We start from the raw sequence: 18591 nt of genomic DNA on the forward strand, positions 1-18591 counted from the left end.
TCATTGCAAATGACAAGATTTCATTCTTTTTGATGGCTGAGTAATATTCCTACATACATATATTTATCTCTCATCTTCTTTATCCACTCATCAGTAGATGGACATTTGGGCTCTTTCCATATTTTGGCTTTGCATTACTAGAGAGGGTCTGATTAGTCTGTCTGAAAATGTATTATAACCTTTCTCTCTCTCCTTTTGTAATATACTTTATTTATTTATTTATTTATTTGACAGACAGAGATCACAAGTAGGCAGAGAGAGAGGGAAGCAGGCTCCCTGCTGAGCAGAGAGTGTGATGTGGGGCTCGATCCCAGGACCCTGAGATCATGACCCAAGCTGAAGACAGAGGCTTTACCCACTGAGCCACCCAGGCGCCCTGTAACCTTATTCTTGAAAGATATTTTTGCTAGGCAGAGATTCTGGATAGACATTTACTCTTTCTCAGCACATTAAAGATATCATTTCATTGTATTCTGGTTTCACTGTGCTGTTGATAAATCAATTATTCTTTCCTCTTTCTGTAATTTGTCTAGTAACATTTTTTTTCTCTTTGCCTTTAGTGTTTTCTAATTTCATAAGAATGTGTCTAGATAGGGATTTTGTATTTATCCTTGAGATTATTTGGCTTGAGTATGTGTTATTTTTCATTAGTTCTCAAAAATGCTCAATTATAAATCTTCCAATATTTCGTCTTCCCCGTTCACTTTTCTAATTAGATGAGCATGACATTTTATCACTTTATCCTCTATGATTCTTAGCCTGTTCTATTTTCTATGTCTTTTTTTTTTAAGATTTTATTTATTTATTTATTTGACAGACAGAGATCACAAGTAGGCAGAGAGGCAGGCAGAGAGAAAGGGGGAAGCAGGCTCCCTGCTGAGCAGAGAACCCAATGTGGGGCTCGATCCCAAGACCTTGAGATCATGACCTGAGTCGAAGGCAGAGGCTTTAACCCACTGAGCCACCCAAGTGCCCCTCTTGCTGTCTTCTTTGTAATTGCCTTAGATTCATCATTTCCCTCTTCAATGTGTCTACTCTGTTATTAAATCCATTTTCTTTATTTCATTCTATTTCATATTTAGAAGTTATATTTGACTATTTTACTTTTCTTGTTTAAGATTTTATTTATTTATTTATTTATTTATTTGAGAGAGAAGGAGAGAGTTGGGGGGAGAGGCAGAGAGAGAAAATCTCAAGCAGATTCTGCACTGAGCACAGAGCCCAACACAGGTCTCAATTCCATGACCCTGAGATCATGACCCGAGCTGAAATCAAGGGTTGGACACAACTGACTGAGCCACCCAGGCACCCTTATATTTGGCTATTTTAAAAATATAGGTTTTCCTGTCTTATACTGATATTTTCAAGTTGGTCCTTTATTTCTATATGTGGAATAATTATAGTTAATTTCTAATTAGTGTTTCATAATTTCAATATCTGAAATCTATGGTAGCCTTTTCTGTTATCTCTGCTGGTCCTTGCTCATGCATTTTTTTGGTAGATTTAATTAGTCCTACTGTGAGATGTTCATTTTTTGGGGAATATTATTTGTGAAACTTCTTTGAGCCCTGAAATAAAGTGGGTTTCTTCCAGAGACTACCTTAAGTCTTTTTTTTTAAAGGTGTATTTATTGGGGTGCCTGGTGTCTCAGTGGGTTAATCCTTCAGCTCGGATCATGATCCCAGGGTGCTGGGATCGAGCCCCACATCGGGCTCTCTGCTCAGCAGGGAGCCGTCTTCCCTTCCTCTCTCTCTGCCTGCCTCTCTGCCTACTTGTGATCACTGTCTGTCAAATAAATAAATAAAATATTTTTTAAGAAAAAGATGTATTTATTTATTTGAGGGAGGAAGAGAAAGTGGGGGAAAGGGTAGAGGGAGAAAACCTTCAAGCAGCCTCCCCACTAAACGCGGAGCCGCTTGACCCACTGACCCATGAATTCCTGACCTGAGCAGAAACCAAGAGTCAGACACTTAACCGACTAAATCACCCAGGTGACCCAAGATTATCTTAAGTTTTAAGACTGCTTGAGAGTTTTTTTGGAGTTCAAATAAGGGCCGCTGGTATCTACAATCTTGGCCACCATTTCCTTTCTTTACTCAAGCAGCTGAGACACTTGATTTTACAATCAGTCCTCAGAGATAGGGAGAAACGAATTACTTCAAGATCATCCTTATATTAAGGAATTGCCAAATGAGGGCCAGCAGGCCACATCTGGCCCATCGTCTGATTTAGTAAATAAAATCTCACTGGAACATAGCCACACCCATTTTACATACTGCTGATCACCACTTTAGAACAAGAACAGAGTAGTTTTGACAGAGGCTATAGATCCCACAAAGCCTAACATATCTGACCCTTTACAAAATAGAGTTTACTAACCCCTGGTGTAGTCCACTGGAGTTCCAGCTTTATGAAGTTAACTCCTATAGAATTCCCCAAATTAAGTCCTGTCTCCAGTCCCTCAAATCCTGTGAGGCAGTGGAAACCAAAATTGAAGTTCACAAAGTTTGACTAATGCTAGTAGTAAAAACTAGCTACAATGCTCTGCTTAACTCTCCAGTTTCCTGACTTCACTCAATGCCTATTCTGAAAATGTCTTTATTAAGAGCATATCAATTCTAAATGAATTCTTTAAGGATTGAGAACATCTTTCTTTTATATTTTATGCAGGAGCTTTGTAATTTACAGCAAAAAGACTGATCCAGGTGTTTATCCTGCCACATTACCAGAAAGTAAACGCTGAATGATTTTTTTTTAAGTATTTTAACACAGTAGGAGCTCTTTTAACCTGACTCACTTAAATGATTCAGTAAATTAACTTATATAAAACATACTGATATCTAAGGCAACTGAATACTCCCAATTAGTAGACTTTCACAGGGAAGGTCTGTGTACTTTTTCTTCCCTTTTTTTAAAGAGAGAGAAGCAGAGAGAGCACAAGCAGGGGGAGGGTCAGAGGGAGAAGAAGCAGACTCCCCACTGAGCAGGGAGACCAATGAGGGCGGGGAATGCAAGCTGGTGCAGCCACTCTGGAAAACAGTACGGTGTGTCCTCAAAAGGTTGAAAATAGAGCTACCCTATGGCCCAGCAATCGCACTACTGGGTACTTACCCTAAAGATACAAATGTAGTGATCCGAAGAGGCACGTGCACCTGAATGTTTATAGCAGCAATGTCCACAATAGCCAAACTATGGAAAGAACCTAGATGTCCATCAACAGATGAATGGATGAAGATGTGGTGTACACACACACACACACACACACACACACACACACACACACACTGGAATACTATGCAGCCATCAAAAAAACGAAATCTTGCCATTTCCAACAATGTGGATGGAACTAGAGGGTATTATGCTAAGCGAAGTAAGTCAATCAGAGAAAGACAATTATCATATGATCCTTCTGATATGAGGAATTGTAGGCAGGGTGGGGAGTTATGGGGGGTAAGGAGAGAAACAAATGAAACAAGATGGGGTCAGGAGGGAGACAAACCAAAGAGACTCATAATCTCACAAAACAAATTGAGGGTTGCTCAGGGTGGGGGGTAGGGATACGGTGGCTGGGTGATGGACACTGAGGAGGGTATGTGCTATGGTGAGTGCTGTGAAATGTGTAAGACTGATGATTCACAGACCTGTACCCCTGGGGCAAATATTACATTATTTGGTAATAAAAAAAAGAATTATTCATGTTTATATCCAAATGTATTTATGCCAATTATATCTTTTAATTATATAATATGGGGTAAGTCACTAAAACACAGGTGTAAAAGAAATGCATGGTAAAGATAACCAGTATATTCAGGATTGAGATATGAATAGATGTAAAAAAGAATATATCAATTGAATTAGTAATATTTTTTTTTCCTGGGTGTTGGATACACTGATGTTTGTTATACTTAATCTCTTTTTATATGTCAAGCATTTCATAATTAATTTTTTAATGATTGTTTCTTTTTTTAAAAGATTTTATTTAGGGGCGCCTGGGTGGCTCAGTGGTTTAAGCCTCTGCCTTCGGCTCAGGTCATGATCTCAGGGTCCTGGGATCGAGCCCCGCATCAGGCTCTCTGCTCAGTGGCGAGCCTGTTTCTCCCTCTCTCTCTGCCTGCCTCTCTGCCTGCTTGTGACCTCTCTCTCTGTCAAATAAATAAATAAAATATTAAAAAAAAAAAGATTTTATTTATTCGAGAGAACATGAGCAGGGGGAGTGGCAGAGGAAAACGGAGAAGCAGACTCCCCACTGAGCGGGAAACCCAATGTGGGGCTTGATCCCAGGACCTTGAGATTATGACCTGAGCCAAAGTCAGAAGCTTAACCAACTGAGCCACCCAGGTGCCCCTGTTATCCCCCTGCTTGTGCTTTCTCTCAAATAAATGAATAAAATCATTTTTAAAATGATTTAAAAATAAAAAATTAACCTTTTAAACTGTATGTACTAATGAGAGTGATGGTATTTTTAATTTTGTACTTACGGAGACCAGTTTGGTAAAATTCATTACTCTTTTTAAAACTCTGAAAAGAACTCTTTAAATTAAAATTAACCTTTTCCAGAAGTAATCTTTGAAGTATTAAAGAAAAGACTGCCATGCTGAAGATCCATCATTTCTCCCTTCAATTTGTCCACTGCGACATCAATGAGAGCGAGTTCATCAGCCAAATCCTAAAATACATGAAAGTTTTGAATAACATGTTCTGAAGAAGGTTCTTACTTTAGTATTCAAAAAATAAAAAGAAAAAATTCATGTGTGGCTACTTTATAATCGAAGTACAGTTATGTTTTAATAGAAAAAGATGCTATAAAAGTGATAGTGTGTGCATGTGCCTAGAGTGACCAGAAAGAAGCCAAGGTAAGCAACAGAATGTAGCAAAAATTACTAAATGCTTTGCCTTCAAAACTAATTGATAATTTTTTTACAAGTGGCTTTTTTCCCCACCTCAGGTAATAATTTAAGAATGATGAAAAGCTATTAATAAGTTCCTTCAAAGGATTTTATTACATTTAACCTTTATGCCTAATTTCTGAATTGGCTCAAGTTTTTAATATGCATCCTTATGACTAAAATAAAAAGGTGGCCTCTGTGGGAACCCATTTCATGCACAGTACATTTAACATTGGATCTCCAGGGGCGCCTGGGTGGCTCAGCGGGTTAAAGCCTCTGCCTTCAGCTCAGGTCATGATCCCAGGGTCCTGGGATCGAGCCCCGCATCGGGCTCTCTGCTTAGTGCAGAACCTGCTTCCTCCTCTCTCTCTCTCTGCCTGCCTCTCTGCCTACTTGTAATCTCTATCTGTCAAATAAATAAATCTTCAAAAAAAAAAAAAATTGGATCTCCAACCTAGGGGTAGATGGGCATACAACCAGACCATAGCTCCCAGTCAGCCACACAATCGTGAGGTAAACAATGGATACACTTAACAATTGTTCTGTTTTTTACTTTCAGAACCAATAAATTTCATTAGAAAATAAGCTTTGTGTTCTATGATTATGCCCAACTCTAAGCTAATGTAATTAGCTTATTACATTATTTAGCTTACATTATTACATTATTACAATATTATATTATATTACATTACATTATTACATTACATTAATTAGCTAATTACATTAGCTTAGAGTGTAGTTACATACACAATAATGTAATGTGATTGTTCTGAGCATGCTTAAGGTAGGCTAGGCTAAGATATGACAGGTGGAATAGGTGTATTAAATACATTTTGAACTCACGATGAGTTTATTGGGATGTAACCTCATCATAAGTCCAGGAAAATCTGTATAGTCTCTTTTTTGCTTACTCTGATTTGAACTGAGTTTACTAAATGAAACAGAATACAGAACTACGTAGAAGGAGAGTTTTCCCTCATATTCCAGTGGCCAGATTCTAAAGATGAGAAGTAAGGGAAAGGGATCAAAGTCCTTATTTGCTACCCTTTTTCTCAGATCAGATGCCATCTGAAATTTCTGGAAAACTGTAGCTTCTAAAATGTACTAAATTATGTGTTATATATCAGGAACATAAGGAAGATAAGGAATTTCACCCAGAAGAATCACATATCACTTCTAAGCTAATTGATAAGAAAACCAGATAATGTTTATAGATCCATTTTTATATTAGTCTATGTATTTGGATCTGTACGGGAAAACAGAAACCACTCTAAGCATTTCAACAGGAGGTATTTAATATAGGGAATTGGTGAGACAGCTGTTGGAGGGCTGAAAGGACAAAAAGGGAACATTTGAGGCAACCCAGAGATAGAAATCATAGTTTGAATCTACTACCCCAAGACTGAGGGAACAAAGAGACTAAAGGAGGTGCTTCATGGAGCCAGGCTCAGACCTCTGGAAGAAGCAAAACCTGGCTACTACTGATACCACTGAATGGGCAAAATGAGGCTTGGAGCTCCAAAAGAAATTGGAAGCTAGAACCAACTGCTACCACTGAGGCATGGGCTGCAGCTGAGAGGAAAATGACCAAAACAATAAGCAAACAGGACAGAGGTCATTTCTCCACTCCTGCTCTGCTCCACCACTCCTCCACTCCTGCCTAGAACCTAACAAGATGTTAACTGGTAAAGGAGAAAAAGATTATGCAAAGATACAGCACCAGCACCACAGAATACAGAAAACTGGGTTTGGAGCTGAGTAACAATAGTAACCAACAGAGCCTGCTTTTAAATTATGTTTCCAATTTGAATTACATCTCTTCTTAACAAGTTACCAGACAATTCTCTTTTCAAGGGAATCTTCCCAGCTCTGTTTGTCTTGATTGCCAAAGACAGAACTCAAATAATTCCTAAAAGTTCGTTTTTGTTGTTGTTGTTGTTTTTTAAGAACTAACAATATCTATGTGTGTCATTTCTCAAGTAGAATTCCAAATACAGAGTTTGGGTTTGTTTAGCCTGTCAGAATCTTTTAAGAATAGTTATGAGTGGGGTACCTAGGTGGCACAGTCTCTGGTTTGGGCTCAGGTTGTGATCTCAGGGTCATGGGATCATGCCCAGTGTTCGGCACCATGTACAGAATGGAGTCTGCGTAAGCCTCTCTGTCCCTCTCCTTCTGCCTCCTCTACCCCACTCTCTCTCAAATTAAAAATAAAGAGAGAGAGAATAGCTATGATCATTCCAGGGAGTCCTAGAATAACCATGGTGAGATAAGAGAATAGTAAAGTAAGAGATAAGTAAGAGAATTAAAATCCATCTAAGGAAAACTGCTAGGACCACTTTACTCTGTACAGCAGAAGGAAGTACGACATACTGCTATGCTTTATGGAGAAGCAACATGGGGGGGTAGGGGGATAGGAGAAGAATAAATGAAACAAGATGGAATTGGGAGGGAGACAAACCATAAATGACTCTTAATCTCACAAAACAAACTGGGGGTTGCTGGGGGGAGGTGGGATTGGGAGAGGGGGAGGGGGCTATGGACATTGGGGAGGGTATGTGCTATCGTGAGTGCTGTGAAGTGTGTAAACCTGGCGATTCACAGACCTGTACCCCTGGTGATAAAAATACATTATATGTTTATTAAAAAAAAAAAAATTTGGAAGGGGAGGCGAACCATAAGAGGAAAAAAAAAAAAAGTCTGCCATTCGGTGATATACGCAGGTGTTATAGTACTCATTTACACCCTATATATTCCTTGAAGTCAATAAACTATACAAATGTGCATATTTTAATATCTTTCATCACTTTCCATTTATCCCACAATGCACATCAATGTGAACTGGGTATTTACCAGTATACTATGGATTCTAGTAGGAAATAAATGGGTTCCAACAACTGACCTTTTCTCACAAGTGGAGTTCTGAAATTTCATGATAATATGCCTTTGATATTATACACCAGTATGAAACAGATATAAATTTCATGATAATATGCCTTTGATTCATTGTGCTGAGCACAACTTTTCTTGAGATTTTATTTTTAAGGGGTGCTTGGGTGACTCAGATGGTTAAGCATCTGCCTTCGACTCAGGTCATGATCTCAGGTTTCTGGGATCAAGTTCTGCATCAGGATCCCTGCTCAGTGGGGGGTCTGTTTCTCCCTCCCCCTCTGCTGTTCCCCCTGCTTGTGCTCTCACTCTCTGTCAAATAAATAAAAGTTTTTTTAAGATGATATTTTTAAATAATCTCCACACTCCATGTGGGGCTCAAACTCATAACCCCAAGATCAAGAGTCACAAGCTCTGCTGACTGAACCAGCCAGCTGCCTCATTCAACAATTTTTTTTTTCCGCAATAAATTCTTTATACCTGCAAACTCACTTTAGTCTTAGACTTTTTCTTTTATTTCTTGAATAATTTTCTTCCCTTTCTTTTTTCTCACTGAAATATCAATGAGTAATGGGACCTCCTGACTGGTTCTCTAATTTCATCTCTTTTCTATATTCCATCTTTGACAACCTGCTTTCTAGAAACCCAGTGGAAGTCACAGGGTTCCTGCTTCAATGTACCTTCAACTAATCCTATTGCTTTCAGTAAGCCTGTCTTTACTGTCTTGAGTGAAGAACCTGTCTGATTCAATTTCTCCAAAGAATATACTCCTTCCCATTGCCTGCTGATATGTGAGAGGTGGTTGCTTGTTTGAGTAAGGTGCAGAAGAGAATCTGGTGGTTTTCTTCTGATCATATAAACTTTGAACCAATTCTCTTACGTTTGTCCCATCACTTACCTCAACTCTGTGAGGCAGTTGGTACTTCCAATTCCTCAGCCTTTCTTGAGGTTTTGGAATTTAACTGGCTTCGCTTCTTTTCACCTTCCTCTGCCAGTTTTTTTTTTTAATTATCTAAATAATCCAGTAAAGTTTTTAAGAACACAATAGGACCTGTGTCCACATTGCCAAAGTTTGAATTCTAGCCCATTCTCCTATATTAGCCACTTGACCGTGGGCAAAATTACTTAATATCTATGCTTCAGTATTTTCGTTTATAAATGGAGATAACAGTACCTATCTCCCAAGGTTGTCATGAAGATTAAATAATATCTTCGAAAACATTTTTTAAAGATTTTATTTATTTATTTATTTGACAGAAAGACAGAGATCACAAGTAGGCCGGAGGCAGGCAGACAGAGAGGGGGAAGCAGGCTCCCTTTTGAGCAAAGAGCCCAATGTGGGGCTTGATCCCAGGATGCTGGGATCATGACCTGAGCTGAAGGCAGAGGCTTTAACCCACTGAGGCACCCAGGTGCCCCTGAAAACATTTTAAAAAGCAAAAGGTTTGTGTTTTTTTGTTTGTTTTTTGTTTTAGGTATTATTTATTTGAGAGAGAGACAGTGAGAGAGAGCGTGAGCAGAGGAGCAGAGGGAGAGGGAGAAGCAGACTCCCCAGTGAGCAGGGAGCCCAACGTGCAGCTCAATCCCAGGACCCTGAGATCATAACCTGAACTAAAGGCAGACACCTAACTGACTGAGCTACCCAGGTGTCCTGAGAAGCAAAAGGCTGTACACTGAAAACTACAAACATTGCTGAAACAAATTAAAGAAGACGCAAAGAAGTGGAAAGACATCACATGATCCTAGATTAGAACACCTAATATTGTTAAGATGTCAACATACCCAAAACCATTTACAGATTTAATACAAACCCCTACAGAATCCCAGTGACATTTTTTAAAGGAACAGAACAAAATCCATTCTAAAGAATCTTAAGGGACTCTAAATGGCCAAAACAATCTTGAAAAAGAATAAATTTGGAGGTCTCTTGCTTCCTGAATTCAAAACTCATTACAAAGCTGCATAAAAATAGCGTGGTATTGTCATAAAGACATATAAATCAATGGAATAGAGAGCCCATAAATAAACTCTCTCATATATGGTCAAATGATATTTTTAAAATCTTTTAGACTCTACTTTTTTTCTTTTTTTTAAAAAGATTTTATTTATTTATTTGACAGAGAAAGGGATCACAAGTAGGCAAAGAGGTAGGCAGAGAGAGGAGGAAGCAGGCTCCCCATGGAGCAGAGAGCCTGATGCGGGGCTCGATCCCAGGACCCTGAGATCATGACCTGAGCCGAAGGCAGCGGCTTAATCCACTGAGCCACCCAGGCGCCCCTACTTTTTTTTTCTTAAGACTTTATTTATTTACTCTTTATTTACTCAACAGAGAGAGAGAACACAAGTAAGGGGAGGTGCAGACAGAGGGAGAGGGAAAAGCAGGTTCCCTGCTGAGCAAGGAGCCCTATATGGGACTTGATCTCAGGACCCAGGGATCATGACCTGAGCTGCAGGCAGACGCTTAACTGACTGAGTCACCCAGGCGCCCTATGATCAAATGATTTTTGACAGGAAAGCCAAGGCCATTCAATGGGGGAAAGGAGAGTCTTTTCAACAAATCATACCAGGGTAAGTGGATATTTACAAGCGAAAGAATGAAGTTAGACTTATACCTTACATCATGTAAATAATTAAAAATGAATCAAAGATCTAAATGTAAGACCTAAAATTGTATGAAACTCTTGGGAGAAAATATAAAAGATCCATGACATTGGACTTGACAATGATTTTTGGATATGACACCAAAACACATAAAACAAAAATAAAAATAGATAAATTGAGGGGCACCTGGATGGTTCAGCTGGTTAAGCATCTAACTCTTGATTTCAGCTTGGGTCATGATCTCACAGTCATGAGACTGAGCCCCATATCAGGGTCTGCAATGGGCATGGAGCCTGTTTCTCTCTCTCTCTCACTCTCCGATCCTTCAGGGTATCACCTCCCAATTGCTCACTTGCTCTCTTAAAAAATAAACTGAATTACATTAACATTAAAAATGTCTGTGAATCAAAAGAAAACAAAAACAAAAACAAACCAACACAACAAAAAGAAATAGCAGAGTGAAAAGAAAACCATGGAATGGGAGAAAATACTCAAATACACATGTTTGGTAAGAGATTAATATCTAGACTATAAAAAGAACCCCTACAAGTCAACAACAAATAACCCAATTTAAAAAGGGTATTGTAGGGGCCTGATTAGCCAGAGGAACTTACTTGTAAACCCCGGATATAGGGGTGGCCTCGGCAGATAGCCGTATCCAATCAGTGGGGTGTGCATATATTAACTGTGGTGAGTTGAAATCTCATTGGCCACCTGTGTGTGGGCCGGGCTCAACCATCTCTATAAAGGTTAGTCTGTGAGGCTGGCGGGGGGCGGGGAAGTAGGAGGAGTTAGAATAGCCGTTGGAGAAGTAGGAGGAGTTAGAGTAGTAGGAGGAGTTAGAGTAGCCGTTAGAGTAGCAGGAGGAGTTAGAATAGCCATTAGAATAGCTGTTAGAGTAGCCATTAGAGTAGCCATTGTGAGCCGTTATGGTAGCCGTAGGAGTGATAGCGTCGGGGTCCTCGGGAGAGTTGGAGCTTCTTCATCAGTGAGTGATGAATGCCATCGGGAGTGGCATTGCTGGGAGCGGCACAGCCCCAAGCAGCCTTGCCGCTGCCAGCGGCCTCGCCGCCCCGAGCTGAGGCCCCGCTGCGACCAGCCTTGCCGCCAGCGGCCTCTTCATCGTCGGGAGCGGCCTCGTCCAACATGTGGCCTCATCCGGAGCGGCCTCGTCTGGGAAGCGGCCTTGTCGGAGTGGCGTCATGGGGAGCAGAGTCTGTGTGGTCGGGGTTGTCGTCCTCATTGTCATCACCTCTTTGTCATCGGGAGCGGCATTCTCGTCGTCGTCGCCTCTTCATAAGAAATGGCCCCAACCAGTTGGTTTGATTTTCAATGCTTGGCACGAAATAAAGCTTTGCTTGATTTTCGCTTTGTGTCAGTCTCATTCCTTTGATCACGGACCCTAACAGGTATCTGAGTGGTTCAATTGTTTAAGTGCCTCACTCTTGATTTCAGCTCAGGTCATGATCTCAAGATCCTGGGGTCAAGCCCTGCACTGGGCTCTGCACTCAGCATGGAGTCTGCTTGAGATTCTCTCTCCCTCTTTTTGTTCTTCCCCACCTTCACCAATCCCCTCCACTCTCCCTCTCTCTAAAAATAAATAAAATCTTAAGGAAAAAAAAAAAATCCTTGGGCACCTGGGTGGCTCAGCTGGTTAAGCAGGAGACTCTTGATTTCAGTTCAGGTCATGATCTCAGGGTCCTGGAATTGATGACAGGCTCCACGCTCAGCAGGGAGTCACCTTGAAAATTTGTCTCCCTCTCCCTCTGCCCCTCCCCCACTCACACACTCTGTACCTGAAATAAATAAACAAGTCTTTTTAAAAAAATAAAGGGATAGGGCGCCTGGGTGGTTCAGTGGGTTGGGCCACTGCCTTCGGCTCAGGTCATGATCTCAAAGTTCTGGGATCGAGCCCCATATCAGGCTCTTTGCTCAGTGGGGAGCCTGCTTCTCTCTCTCTCTGCCTGCCTCTCTGCCTCTCTGTGATCTTTCTCTGTCAAATAAATAAATAAAATCTTAAAAAAAAAGGTGCGTGGGTGGCTCAGTTGGTTAAGCCTTTACCTTCAGTTGAGGTCATGATCCTAGGGCCCTGGGATTGCGCCTTACATTGGGCTCCCTGCTCAGTGGGGAATCTGCTTCTCCCTCTTCATCTGCCCCTCCCCGCCATTCATGCTTGCTCTCTCTCTTTCATGTTCTCTCTCTCTCTCAAATAAATAAAATCTTTTAAAATCAATTAATTAAAATTAAAATTGAAAAAAAATTCTCTCACTCTCCTCCCTCTCCCCACCCCACATGTGTGCTGTTTCTAAATATATAAGTATTTAGGAGGCAGTAAAAAAAAAGAAAAAAATATATATATGGCAAAGGATTTGAACAGACACTTTTCCAGAGAAGATACACAAATTGCCAAAAGCCACATGAAAAGATGCTGTAGAAACAAAAAGGAAAAGTAAAGGACTTCCATTGTAATTTTATCAAATTTGGTATTTTTGTTTTATAATGAGCACGTAATACTTACAGTTTAACAAAAAAAAAATTAAAGTTTTTTATTTTTAAGTAATCTCTATACCCATGTGGGTCTTGAACTCACAACTTTGAGATCAAGAGTCCCATACTCTTCTGACTGAACCAGCTAGGTGTCCCTAAAAAAAATTCTTTTTCAGTATAAGCTTCTAGGAATAGTACTTTCACCCAATATTCTTCCAGGAAAGCAAGTTATGGGATCATTTAAACAGAATATTAACAAATTAATGCCATCAATGTGTCTCCTATGAATCAGCTTAGTCTAGCAATACCAGACTCAAGATAAACTCCAAAGAAACGTTTCTTAAATTAGGTCAAAATTAGGTAAATGAACACATATTTGCTGTCAGAAGATTAGCCCTACAACCCTGAACTCATCAACATCTACAAGACCTAAAAGTTCTTGATTTTCAGCCACCGGATAGGCTTCTAACTTACCTTCAATAAGATACAGATAGCACAAGCCATGCCTACAGCACCAGTTCCAACAATGGTGATCTTACTCTGGGAGACTTCATCTTCCTCAATTAGACTCTCAATAAGCTTCTCCTTGAGAGTTGACATTTTGAGAACCTGATAGGGATAATGAAATTTCAGTGGAATAAAATTCCCTTAATTGATCACTTCCATAGGTATCAACATACTAACCACACTGAACATCTAGGGGCTTACCTATTGAGTTTGCATAATGTTGGAGCCGCGTGTGGTGGGAAAGTGAAAAAAGGGGTGTGGAGAGGCAGAGGAGAACCAGTCCGCCTAGGTGTTGGGGCACCAATAAATTTTTTTATTTCTCCCAGCCCTCAAGCTATCATTTTCTCCCCAGTACTAGACACTCACAAGTGCTTTGCTTGGCGCAACTCAGTACAGACAGCCGGAACATACAACTCACTGCCTTTAAGGAAGATTAAAAAAAAAAAAAGTTACACCTAAAGGAAGCCAACAACTGCACTTAGGTGCAAAGCCCTGCAACGGTTGCTCTACCAACTGCCAACGTCAAGAATGCTCCCACGCATGACTCTTTCGTCAGTACGTAAGCCCCGCCCACCGCTAGCTCAGGCGCAGGCGCATTCGCAGGGTTTTAGCGGCCCCTAGTTCTGGGAAGGGGCGCGGTGTCTGAAGGAGTGAGTTTGCGTCCTCCGTGCCATTGTGAAGAATTCTAGGCTACCTTTAAGAACGTGCGAAACAGGGGTTTGGGGAGTATAGTTTCATTTCCCTCAACAAGCCTAAGCCTGGGACTGATTGTAGTGCTGAGTTTTTGGAAACCCTCATGATTACAGGCTGGTGAGGTCCAGGCTCGAGGCTCCGGTGGGAGCCTCTCCAGTGGGAGAAAACTCTCCTTGGAGCACCACCTGTTCTTCCAGATAACTTGTCTCTGAGAGGGCATGCTGGAGTTATTTAAGTAAAGGGTGGGCTTGGGAATGACCAACCTGAATTTGAGGAATATACTTTTCGATGTACTTACCATACCCTTGTCTACACATTTATCTGCAGGAATTTAAAACATTATTATTGAGCTCTGTAACTTCAGAGTGAAGTGCTGAAATAGAGATTGAATTAAAGTAGCAATGAAAAGGAAAGGCCACATCTAGTTCTCTAAGGGTGGTTTTAACTTTATACCAAGAATTTATAACCCACAGAGGTGGGCACAACCTCCTCTAGTCATCTTTTGTTGAGTATTTGCATTTGAATCCTTTTCCATTTTCTGTTTTGAAGCCCGCGGTATGGGGCAACTGGGTGGCTCAGTCATTTCGCTTCTGCCTTCAGCTCAGGTCATGATCCCAGAGTCCTGGGATCCAGCCCTGCATCAGGCTCCCTGCTTGGGGTGGGGGTTGGTCGGGGAAGGCCTGTTTCTCTCTCTCCCACTCCCCCTGCTTGTGTTCACTTTCTCACTATATCTCTGCCAAATAAGTAAATAAATAAAAATCTTTAAAAATAAATAAAAATTACAAAGCCTATGATTTGGTTTTAATGTAGTTCACACCATGCAGTCACCCTGCTTAAAACCTGACCACAGCTGTTCATTACACTTAACCAATTTTTAAAATTAATTTTTAATTAATTTCAGAAGTAAAATTTAGTGATTCATCAGTAAAATAACTAATTTTTTAAATATTTTATTTATTTGACACAGAGAGAGAGAGATCACAAGTAGAGCAGCAGGCAGAGAGAGGGGGAAGCAGGCTCCCTGCAGAGCAGAGAGCCCGATGCGGGGCTCGATCCCAGGACCCTGAGACCATGACCTGAGCCGAAGGCAGCGGCTTAACCCGGGTACTGAGCCACCCAGGCGCCCAGTAAAATAACTAATTTTTACCACAACCTAGAAGATATTCACGATTCAGCCTCCTTCTAGCCCTCCAACTTCATCTCAAGACACTCTCACCTCACTCCCCTCCAGCTTTTCAACAGCTTTTACTTGGCTTAGGACTTTTTGCTGTTCCCTATTTCTGGAAAGTTCTTCTCCAACCATTCTCAAAGTTGATTCCTCATTTACAGTCTTGAGTATACATGGTACTTCCTCTTGTTTTCCTGGAGCAAGGTCAATTATCACCACCTCCGCACATCTGTCCTATTTCTCTTAGGGCACTTTTCACAAACTATCAACTTGTAAGGGCCTATTCAGCCAGAGCAGCCCCACCCCGGTTGAACTGCCATTTTGTTGTAAAACTTAAATTGACTTTGCCCCCCCACCCAAGGGGAACTTACTTAAAAACAAGTCCCATGTAACAAAGTCCAAGTACAAGGGTGGGTCAGGCCAGGTGCAGGTATTCAATCAGTGGGGGCGCATGCTGTCTCCTAGCTACCAAGGTGATGGGCTAGTTTCCATGGCTACTGTGGGGTGAATTGTAATTCAATTAGCCACCTGTGTGTGGCCAGGCCCAACCACATGGCCTTTGCTCTATAAAAGTTAGTCTGGAAAGCAGGGTGGGGGGTCGTCCTCTGTAAGGGGCGACCCTGACCGGTCTGTTTGACGGTCAGTTTGATTCTTGATGCTTGGCGTGGAATAAAGCTTTGCTTGACTTTTGCTTTGTATCAGTCTCGCTCCTTTAATCACGGACCCATTATTGGGGGACCCAATTTTGGGGGGACCAACAAGCTCCGAGAAACAGGTTACCTATAGCAGACAGGAGCGCAGTCACTGTTGGTCCTGTACTACCACTTGCTTGGGTGCTGACTTCCACAGCAACTCCAGTACTTGCACATCATTTACCACTCAGTTGAGAGGTCAGCCCTGCTGGCCAGGATGACCAACAGGTCTCTGGTGGCAAAAGGAGGTATCATCTTGGTAGTGACCAAACTCTTGATCTAGGTGAAGAAAAAGGCTCTTCATTCATTTCTACCATAGGTGCAGGGCAGGCCATTGAGGTCTACTGCCTGAGTGGGCTCTCTGGGTGGCTACAATCCAAGCTAACTTAATCATTTTGCTTGATGGCAGCAACCTAAATACAGGAGGGCCAAGATGTATACATTCCAACAACTGCCAAAGTGCAGTAGGAATGCAGTAAAGAATTCTGAAAGAACAAGGCTTTGAAGCCCTGATGCTTTGAAAACATGGGCTTTAGTGGAAAAAATGTTCATCCATCTACATGCATATATATGGATATATATATATATATGGATATATATATATATATATATATATATATATATATAGGAGAACTATATTCTGAACATTCCATTTGCTTCCCCCACTAAAGCATACTTAATCCACTTCCCAAGGTTAAGACTAAAATGAGATCATATTGTATTTATTTATTTATTTTAAATATTTTATTTATTTATTTGACAGAGAGGCATAGCAAGAGAGGGAACACAAGCAGGGGGAGGGGGAGAGGAAGAAGCAGGCTTCCTGCCAAGCAGGGAGCTGGATGCAGGGCTCCATCCCAGGACTCTGGGGATCATGACCTGAGCCGAAGACAGATGCTTAACTGATTGAGCCTCCCAGTTATGCATAAAATGAGATCATATTACATTTTAAAGAATCAGGGCTTCTTGCAGAGCTGGCCTATTCCTTGCCTGGGGCAAGAAGATACAAGGTGATCTTGGAAGACTTTTTGTGTCAGAAAGTGAGGAAGCTTTACAAGATTAAATCTAAAAAATTCACGAAAGATTAGGTTAATAAATCGTTAAGTATTATTCTAGTAATGTTGGTACTAATTTATTGTATCAGATATGAAATTAATAAATGTAAATAATTTTTTTAAAAAAACAAGTTGCCTCAAAGTTTACTGGAGGCCAGGCATTAAGTACAGGTTTCTACTTGGAATAATTAAGAAGTTCGAAGATTTGATAGTGGTGAAGGTTTTACAACTATGCAAATCCAACGAATTAAACTTAAAAGGTGAATTTTAAGGGCACCTGGGTGGCTCAGTCATGGGGAAGATTGAGCCCCGCTTCCAGGTCCCTGCTCAGTGGGGAAGCCTGCTTCTCCCTCTCCCTCTCCCCCTGCTTGTACTCCCTCTCTCCGTGTCTGTCAAATAAATACAATCTTTAAAAAATAAAAGGAGAACTTTATGTGTAAATTATATCCCAAGGCTTAAAAAGAAAACCTATAGAAAAGCAAATCCTATTATACTCCTTGTCAAGACTACATAATTTGCAGGGGTGACTGGTTCCCTCAGTCAATTAGGCCTCCAACTTGGTTTTGTCTCAGGTCGTGATTGCCTGGGTCATGGAGACAGAGCTCCACAGTTGGGGCTCAAGTCATGATCTAATGGGTCCTGAGATCTAGCTGTAGGTCTGGTTCCACACTTGGCACAGAGTCTGCTTGAAGATCCTGTTCCTCACCTCCCTCTCTCAAATAAATCTTTTAAAAAGACTACATAGTTCAGTCTTGTCCTTTTACATTTGAGACACACTTGGGAGTCTGCTTCCCTTCCTCTCTGTCTGCCTCTCTGTCTACTCGTGATCTCTGTCAAGTAAATAAATAAAATCTTAAAAAAAAAAAAAAAGCAATGTCCCCAAAACAAAACAAAACCCTCTAAAAAAAAAAAAAAAAAAAAAAAAAGGCCTAATTCTTTTTCTTCATTAATTCTTTTTCTTCATTCTCAGGAAGTAAACTGGTCAAAGATCTGGAGAAGTGAAGTGATGGCAGTAAAGTTGTTCTAGTTAACCTCTTTTAGTATTCAGGCTTGAATAAGGTTCATAGTTGCAGCTACATTTTGAGGAAAATCTGAAGAAAATTTTTGAGTGGACAATCATCAGGACTATTTGGTTTGAAATTGTTAAATGCCATTATGTTACTGGCCTCCGGAGAGCAAATGTTCTTAAAAATGTTTCCCAAGATGCATGGGAGGGCTTTGGTTAAGCTTCTGCCTTCAGCTCAGGTCATAATCCCGTGGTCTTGAGATCCAGTTCCACATCCGAGCCAGGAGGGTGGAGCCGGCAGTGGGCGGAGCCGGCGGTGGGCGGGCTCAGAAGTGAACCTGCTTCTCCCTCTGCCTGAAGCTCCGCTTGCTTGTGCTTTCTCTGACAAATAGAACATTTAAACAATTTTTTTTTTTAATCTGCATTTCCCTCTAGTGACCTAAGTACCACTGCTTATGCTGTAGGCGAATGGTATTTTTACATTCATGTATATAATATCATCTACAGAACTGTAGGGTACCAATTGTGATTAGCACTATCATCAGATAGTTCTCTCAATACTTTGCAGCTTAGTATATTAAAATTATAATGAAAATGGTACCAAAACAAT

At 40.9% G+C, this 18591-nt stretch overlaps 1 protein-coding gene across 1 annotated transcript in view; it reads right to left on the reverse strand.

The window, feature by feature from the left end:
* Positions 1 to 13862, reverse strand: part of LOC123948910 (L-lactate dehydrogenase C chain) — a 46396-nt gene extending 32534 nt beyond the window's left edge. Inside the window, exons 1-3 of the mRNA XM_046016100.1 lie at positions 13734 to 13862; positions 13335 to 13469; positions 4549 to 4666 (exon numbers count right to left, since the gene is read on the reverse strand). Coding sequence (XP_045872056.1) covers positions 4549 to 4666; positions 13335 to 13460 — 244 coding nt within the window. The 5' untranslated portion in view covers positions 13461 to 13469; positions 13734 to 13862. The remainder of the gene's footprint in view (positions 1 to 4548; positions 4667 to 13334; positions 13470 to 13733) is intronic.
* Positions 13863 to 18591: the final 4729 nt, after the last annotated feature.

Source organism: Meles meles, chromosome 8 (assembly GCF_922984935.1).
Source record: "Meles meles chromosome 8, mMelMel3.1 paternal haplotype, whole genome shotgun sequence".
NCBI classification, from domain to species: Eukaryota; Metazoa; Chordata; class Mammalia; order Carnivora; family Mustelidae; genus Meles; species Meles meles.